The sequence below is a fragment of the Abramis brama genome (assembly GCF_963993115.1).
Source record: "Abramis brama genome assembly, chromosome: 13".
Classification (NCBI taxonomy): domain Eukaryota; kingdom Metazoa; phylum Chordata; class Actinopteri; order Cypriniformes; family Leuciscidae; genus Abramis; species Abramis brama.
The window spans coordinates 35,566,062-35,574,185 of record NC_139975.1 but is presented as its reverse complement, the minus strand read 5'-3'; the positions used below and the strand labels follow the sequence as shown (position 1 = coordinate 35,574,185).

The window sequence follows — 8,124 nt, the reverse complement described above, 5'->3', positions numbered from 1 at the left end:
AGGCGTCAAAAACTGAAGCATGGTCAAGCGCCCCCAGAGTCACAGTGAAGACCCTCTGCGTCTGTTTGCCCCTCTGCATCACTCGATGGACGATTTGGGAACTCCATTGGGAACTCCATTTCCCATTCAATGGGAAACCTGTGGCGTTAACAACAGACACAAATTTTATCAGTAGGAAATTGCGCTGAAGAAGTCTCATATTGAACACATCACGATATTTGGCATCAGTTCACGTGTGCCATATGTTGGTAAGTAGTCGTAAATACGCTGTCCAAAACACTTATTTTACCTGGTCAAAAACAGCTCTGTTTTCAGCATGCCGTTTAAGTGCATGTGTCTTTAAATGATAATGAGCTTTGCTCACCCCGCCCCTCTGTTCTGTGCGTACACCGTTTGTTATAACCATAACACAATAAAATTTGTAAAGCAGTCTGGTGAAATGATTCGCACAAACATGAAAGCATTGCTGTTGATCGTGGGGAATATTCCCTTCGAAAACAAACTCAGCCGCTGCGTCTTCAGCGGTTCGGATTTAGGAACATCAAAATGATGCTGTGTTCCTTATTACACCCAAGAACAGAACACCACAATCGCTTAGACGCCATCAGACAGTGCTCCAGCATATCAACAATGACCGCGCCGGTCCGTGCTGACTTTGATTGACAGCTCGCTCAGGAGCGAGGGCGGGTCTGTGTTGAAATGCTGCTGTCAATCAACAATCGTGGGAGGGGCGTCCAACCAACGGCTTGATTTAGGAGATGGGAAAACATATAAGAAGATTATAAAAAAACACGGGAAGGATTTTTATCATTTTATGATGGTTGTGTACAGGCACTGCCAACACACATTTCAGTATAATCAACTTGTAAAAGTGCATGTACCATTATATGACCCCTTTAATAAATTGTTTTGCTCACATCAGGTGCACAGTGGTTAAAGACTCCATGTGTTTCACAGAAGACAGCTGTCTATACCCTCACCAGTCAGCACTTACACTGCAGTACACACTACGGTGTTCAACACCTGTTATAGATGAGTAAACGCATGAATAAATCATTTACAACACTTTCTGCATCTCCTAATCTAAAGTGTAAACTATTCATCACTTGTAAATGTGTTACACTTACCTGTAAATGATCTGTACATGTATTTAAGGCATTTACAACACTTTTTGCACCCTCTAATTTACATACATACATACAAAAAAAAAAAAAAAACACATTTATTAAACATTTATGAAACGCATATTCATGTTTTGTAAATAATTAGTTAATCATTTACTAATCAATTGTAAATGACTTGTAACAGAATTTACAAAACACATAAAATGTTAGTATATCACTTGCTAATAATTTATGAATGTTTTGTAAATGATTAGTTCATCATTACCACTTATAAATGACTTACAACTGAACGTTATTATAAAGTGTTACCGAATAAGGAAGAAGGAAGGGTTGGTGCTAGACAGTCTTTTGACCGTGAAAAGGATCGAATTCATGTTATTGGACGTGAAAAAGTTTATAATCGTTTTTTTTTTTTTGTGTGTGTGTGTTTTATTTCTCTTAAAATGTAACCTGACAAAGAAAAAGTAAAGTTTACAAGACAAATGATGGATTCACGCGTCAAATCCTTTGTGCTACACCCTTGTGGAAATGGTGAAGAACGAAAAACGTCTTAGATCGCCATTACAATAATATTACAGATGAATACATTTTTAACTTAAATTAATTATTTAATTAAGTTGATTTGTGGCCCATCTGTAAGATTATACAGCAGATTTGTTTATTTTGTTATCCTTTTTTGTGTTGTAGTGAAGAGTTTTGCTCCTCATGCTAATCAAACACACCTAACCGAGATGTTCAGGGTTACTTGTAAACTACAGGAATGAATGTGTGGATTTTGAAATAAACTGCTTCTTATGTAATGAGTGATTATAATCAAGGTATTAATCAATATTTTTCCTTCTAAATATCACATGAGTTGAATGACTTCTCTAAGCTTATGAGATTGTACTTTGTTATAGAAGTTACCAGTGTGATTACTGAAATGATCTTTTCATGTATTCTCTAAAGTCTGTATTAAAGGGACACCAGGCAAGTCTGAGTGTTGTTTCTCTACGAAGCTCCCCCTAGTGTCTGGTAGTAAATGCTTTCAAACACTCAGTCATAAAAACGAACTGTTGTCCCTCGCCACGAGCAACCCAGCTGAGCAGAGGAACCGGCTATTTCAAAACCAGTTATGTCTACCGACGCAAGTAAAGCAATATTTTCTTTCCAACTGATGGCGATTTTTATTTGTATTTTTTTATTGTGTTGTCATGCATACTATTATTTTTACCGGGAACGAACGATATGAACGAGGCGAACTACTGCTTTGGTGTTTGTTTGTTTTTGGGAGAATGGGCATGAGCATAAATATATATATATATCTCGGAGGCTAATATTTGTCTAAAGTTATATTAGTAAGGTCTATAAGTTAATCTGGTACTGTAGAATGACGGTTTACCTTTGCTTGTCTAAGAAAACATCAGAACGTTTTTTCTAGCTCGATCATGATATGTGCAACATGTTTATTGCCTATTATCAGACGCGTTGACTTAGTGACATAAAATAAAAGTGTAAGTTACACAAATAAAACCGACAGAGGAACGGCCTAACAACTACAGAAATCAAGTGAGTATTTGCTTCATAGACCAAACCTGTAAAAAAAAAAAAAACGCTATCTTGTAAAAAAAAAAAAAAAAAAAAAAAAAAGTAAAAAAAATTACATGTAAGCCTTGCCAGCAGAACAAAAGTCTATTAACAAAGACAGCATCATTTTATAGTTAAATGGCCCTGAGATAAAAAGAAATGGCCAGTTTTAATGGGTTTCAATGGGGACATTTTTGTCCTTAAGGTCCTGAGTGTAAATATTTTGTGTACCCAGTGATTTATGAAAGGAAATGAGGGTGAAATAAGAAAAATCCAATAAAAATACACACTTGTACCAAATTTGATGCAGTTGGCATTAACAATGAATGATAAAAAAAAAAATTGAAACCTGAAAGAGACAAACATGTCCTTAAGGAAACACAAGGGTTAAAGGTTGACTTTAAATTTAGCATTTAATTGTGATTGATCAATGAGACCCTTTGATTACAGAGTTATTATTGAAACATAATTTGCAAAACTGTATTAATCTAGAAGCAGAATCAGATTTAACTGTGATTTTCTGCTGTAATAAACAGTTTAACTGGTAAGATCCTCAGAGGAGAAGTTGTGCAGTAATTACCTAAGAATGGAAAGACAGTCTCAGTGAAGGATGTCCTGAATCTGCGCAGACAGTCTTTAGTTACAGGATCAGAGAATGACACTGTTCCTCTGTCATAGTCCAGCTGAACTCTCACACGCTGAAGCTTCTGTTTAACAGTGAAGACAGTGGCGGGTTGCTCTGGGGATTGTGAGCTGTATTTGCTGTTCATGTACCCTACACACCAGACATTAGACTTCAAGAAATCCTTTCCCTTCCTTTGGTTTGATGCTGTTGTTATTCCAATAATCCAGCGTGTATTGTCTCCAACCTCCACATCCCAGCAGTGTGTTCCTGAGTTAAAGCCCTCAGATCCCAGGACACATGGATACCTGTCAAACCTCTCTGGATTATCAGGAAGTGTTTTATCTCCAACACTGTACGTCACACTGGTCAGATCAGCAGAGAGTGTGAGACGAGGATCTGCTGTGTTTGGATCCAGAGTCAACGGAGCTGCAGAGAGAATAACATCAGATTACAGGATGAGATATGATGTATTAGAAATGTAAATGTAAAACATTTTTCTTTTGTTGAAAGAGATCATAAATCATAACAATGGTCTCTCAGTTACTGTCAGAATGGATTGAGGCTTCAGGTTTAATATCAGTATTCAATAAACACTATTGTCTCCTAATACATAAACATAAACCATGAGGAATAGACTTTTCATTATGAGTTCGCTGTATGATCTGATGATTTTCTGAAATACAGTTTAGATTCACTTTGTAGTGATTATTAAATCTATGTCTATCAAATGTTGATGTTGTGTGTGTTTATATGTGAACTATCTTCTGCACTGGTGTCAAATCTGCTGAGACTCACTGTGTTGGACAGTTTCCAGCATCTTCTTCCAGACTCTGAACGGCAGGTTACCCAGATAACGCGACACATGAATCAAAGCTCCAGAACTCATCTGTGGATCCGGCTGTGAGATCTGGACTCTGAGGAACATTCAGGAGTCAGAACTGCAGTGAATTTGAGTTCAGATCCACTGAGAGAAGAGATACGAGCAGCTCACTCACCTTTCCATTGAGGCCTTAAAGTTCTGGAAAATATAGAGTTTGAAAACATTTTAATATCTTATCAAACACTCTCATTATCAATGAGTCTCTCTATACAAGTTGTTTTCTGCACAAAGAATGAAGCCAGATTGATTTGTCACCTTTAGAAACGAGACGTCATTGTCTTTCATCATCTCCTCCATGTCTCTGATTGTGTGTGAAAGAGCTGAGATGTGTGTGTTCATCTCCTCCAGCTTCTCCTTCATCCTCTGCTTCTTCTGCTCCTCTTCCTCTCTCAGTGCAGTGATTGTAGCTTCTTCTTCGTCTCTGAGAAACTGATGAAGCTTCTCAAACTCTTCTTTAATCTGACGCTCTGTGTGCTCAGCTTGAGACTGAAATCAAATCACATTCACTTCAGTCAGCGCTGTATGAACACACACTCCACTAATGTCAATAATAAACTCTGTGTGTGAATGTTGAGTATTTAACTCTTTATATCCTCACCTTTATGTGTTCAATTGTTTCATCACACTTTTTCTTCATTTCTTCTCCATGTTTGAGCTTGTCTTGTAAGGACGTCAGTGCTGTATTAAATTCCTCCTACAGGTTAAGATGAAAATCTGTGAAACTTGTGCAGCTCTAAGAGGTTTAAACATTGTATGTTTGAATGTTTTTATTGTTATATTATTTATATGTTGAATGGGTCATTCTCATGGAAGCATTTGTGTCTGAATATTATGAGATTTAGTTTGAGTAAAAATAAATACTGGTCTATTGTATACACAAATAAACGCCTGAATTTATTTACAATTAAATAAAAAAATGTATTATGTGTGTTTCTGGCTCCAAACTGATGCTAAATTAAGTTGAGATTGTTAATTTGTCTATACCATATAGAATAGATATAAATTTAGGTATGTTGCAAATTAGCGACAACAGGCATTTAGGGTAATTTTTTTTACAAAATGGTAAAATTAATAAAACACATTTTCCCATCTCAGGTATGTAGATTTTATTCATGGCACAAAGTTGTTAGAACTTATAAACTTTAATTGACAAATTAATGAATCTTGACAACAGCAAGAAACAAAACACTCTCCTACTCCCTAACATTGACAGTAGTTTTTATACATTCCATGTTACACTCTGTTTAACTCTTTCCTTGTTTCTCCAGTGCATACATTATATATTCTTATAGTGTTATATCCTAACATGCTATTTTTTTTATTTATTTTTTCCTGAAACCATCTAAATACAGCATTATTATATGTAGCCATTATAGCCCAATCCAGCCGTTATGGACCAATGTCGCGAATTTGCTACAAACAGAAATCTACAAAGTACGTAAAAAATATTCGTCACATGAAGTCTATATGAATAACATAGCTATAGAGGCAATCAATAAGCTGGTACATATTTTTATCTTAGCACAACTTAACTCATTTTGGGCAATTTCTCCACATTTGCGCCCTTGATATGCGGATTTTGCAAACCAAAATATTAGCTTCCGTGAACCGGATGTAGTTCCCACTCCGACCGCTCCTACGAGAAACCAGTGCGTGCAAAAGGTTCCTAGGTATGTATCAAATGTGCACAAACAGGCATTGGGGGAAAACACACGCTATCTCGCCTGCAGTCTGAATGGAAGGGGTTTGTTGCAAATTCGCGACAGTGACAGTTTCTATGTATATCACTGTATTCAGCATATGAAATGAGAGACATTAGTCTTACCTTGTAAGATGAAAGCACTTCACTGATGGGTCTGAATGTGTGATTGGTGTGTTTCTCTGAGTCTCTGCACACTATACACACAGGCTGTTTGTCCTCCAGACAGAAGAGTTTGAGTTTCTCACTGTGTAAACTGCAGATCTCCTCAGATCCTGATGAACGTTTCTCATTTCCCTCCTTTATCAATGAATCGCACAAGTTTTTTAACGCTAGACTAACTGGAGGTTCATTTCTAGATGATCTTCTCCTGCAGACAGGACACTCCTGAGTTTCCTTAGTTTTCCAGAACTGTTGTAGACACTCTTTACAAAAACTGTGACTACAGGACAGAAGAACAGGAGTCTTGAAGATTTCACAGCAAACAGGACAAGAAAGCTCTTCCACAGATTTTGAATCCATTTCCTCGTCTTGTAAAAGATCCAATAATCTACAATTTACTTTCACTTTCTGAACTTTGGTTTAAAGAGTAAACAACTATTACAATTGAAATCTAATCTAGGTTCATTCAGAAATACACAAAAGCCCGAATATAATGTGTCCTCCTCTATTCTTCACGACTCGTTTTAGCTTTCAGTAAAAGTGAAAGGCAGAAATAATGACTAGTCACTTCCTGGAAGGTTTTGTAAGAGGGTGGAGTTTCTGACGACCTTTTGGAGCTTCTGGGACTGGTTGCATAAACCACTGAAACTAGTAAGTTAGTCTTTTTTTTTCTTTAAAACGATTCATAACTTTTTTAAGTCAGTTATATAAAAATTGACTCCAAAAAAATAAGACAGATTGTCCCTTCTAGTGGGTCATATAAGACTGTCACATCCACCAGCTGGAGTGCCCATGATCTCCACTAGGGGGAAACACCTCCCGACTCTCGCCATCTTATCATGGACTACATTTCCCATAACCCACTGCCTGGACCCATTATGCTTGCTTACATTCTGCTGTCTCACAATACCTTGTTAATATTGCCTATATAACCCCTGTATGTGCTGTCATTCCTTGCAAAAGTTTTGGATGTTGTTACTCTGCATTTCTAGGTGTTATCCTGGTTTCATGTGTCTTGTTTTTTTTGTTTTTATTCTCTGCCTGTTTTCTGGATTCCCTTTTTGTATGGAGCTATTCTTGTGCCAATAATAATGAACGTAGCTTTTCAAGAAACTAATGAAAATATAAATTGAAACTAAAAAAATTATCTCTAAAACTAAAAAAGAATAAATCGCAGGCAAATTTTTTTGACTTCGTTTTTAATACACTGCATGTTTTGCTAACTATTTCTCATATTTCAATCGCTGATCTGAACTTACAAATGCGCTTCCAGAGTTTTCATTTACGCTTCTGAAGTTTTCGTTCGCTGTTCTGACACATTTCTCTCGTGGGGGCGGGGCTAGTAGCAGTGTGTTCTCATTGGTTACTGAGCTTTTGATTGATAGCTTCGTGACCTGGAAGTGAAGACGTCAGTGGTGTGTTTATGTGTGGATGTGAGCGTCTGTAATCGCAGCTTTCTATTTCATTTTAGTGATATTAAGTTATGTTTGTTTTTTAATTTTATCTGTATTTACCTGCTGCTACTACTTAGTTGGCAGAAGCTTTTTAGGAGCACAAGAGATCTATTCAGTCTATTCAGGTGTAATTGCACATTAAAGTACTGTCTGTAATACTTAAAATATTGTAGTGTCCAATGTTTTCGGAGAATATTTGTTTATTCCTGATGATTATTTTGCATGTTAGGCTGTGATTAGGTTCAGCTGTTACAATTTAAAGAGAATACTAGCAAACGTGTGTGATATATTCAGCCGTCAAGAAAGTCAAACTTCAACCAGGTAATCAAGGTTGGCAACCATGGCCATCACACTACTCACTGTTAGCATGATATAGCCTACGTTTACACCATCAAAATTAATGATCACTTAAATAAGAGGAATTTAAACAATATGAAAATTACAATCGTGGCCTGCTGTCAGATACAGACCTCAAAGGGCATTTCATTACATATGTCACACAAAGAATTTTCTTGTTGCCATTTTTTTTTAAATTGATAATTGTATTTAGTTATTTCATTTAATTAACACTATCTTCTAACATTTAAAATTGTAAATAGATTTTAACAATCATC

General features: G+C 36.5%; 1 protein-coding gene across 3 annotated transcripts in view; it reads right to left on the bottom strand.

Annotated features, from left to right (window-relative positions):
- Positions 1 to 3,084: 3,084 nt before the first annotated feature.
- LOC311094431 (nuclear factor 7, brain-like) overlaps positions 3,085 to 8,124 on the bottom strand; it is an 85,653-nt gene continuing 80,613 nt past the window's right edge. Inside the window, exons 1-6 of one of the 3 annotated variants that reach the window (XM_084132391.1) lie at positions 6,021 to 6,690; positions 4,794 to 4,889; positions 4,451 to 4,681; positions 4,311 to 4,333; positions 4,111 to 4,229; positions 3,085 to 3,741 (exon numbers count right to left, since the gene is read on the bottom strand). In XM_084132391.1, the coding sequence (XP_083988517.1) occupies positions 3,197 to 3,741; positions 4,111 to 4,229; positions 4,311 to 4,333; positions 4,451 to 4,681; positions 4,794 to 4,889; positions 6,021 to 6,416 (1,410 nt within the window). In that variant the 5' untranslated portion in view covers positions 6,417 to 6,690 and the 3' untranslated portion in view covers positions 3,085 to 3,196. Of the gene's footprint in view, positions 3,742 to 4,110; positions 4,230 to 4,310; positions 4,334 to 4,450; positions 4,682 to 4,793; positions 4,890 to 6,020; positions 6,691 to 8,124 lie in introns of those variants that run through there. The other 2 variants (XM_084132392.1, XM_084132393.1) reach the window with 2 other exon arrangements.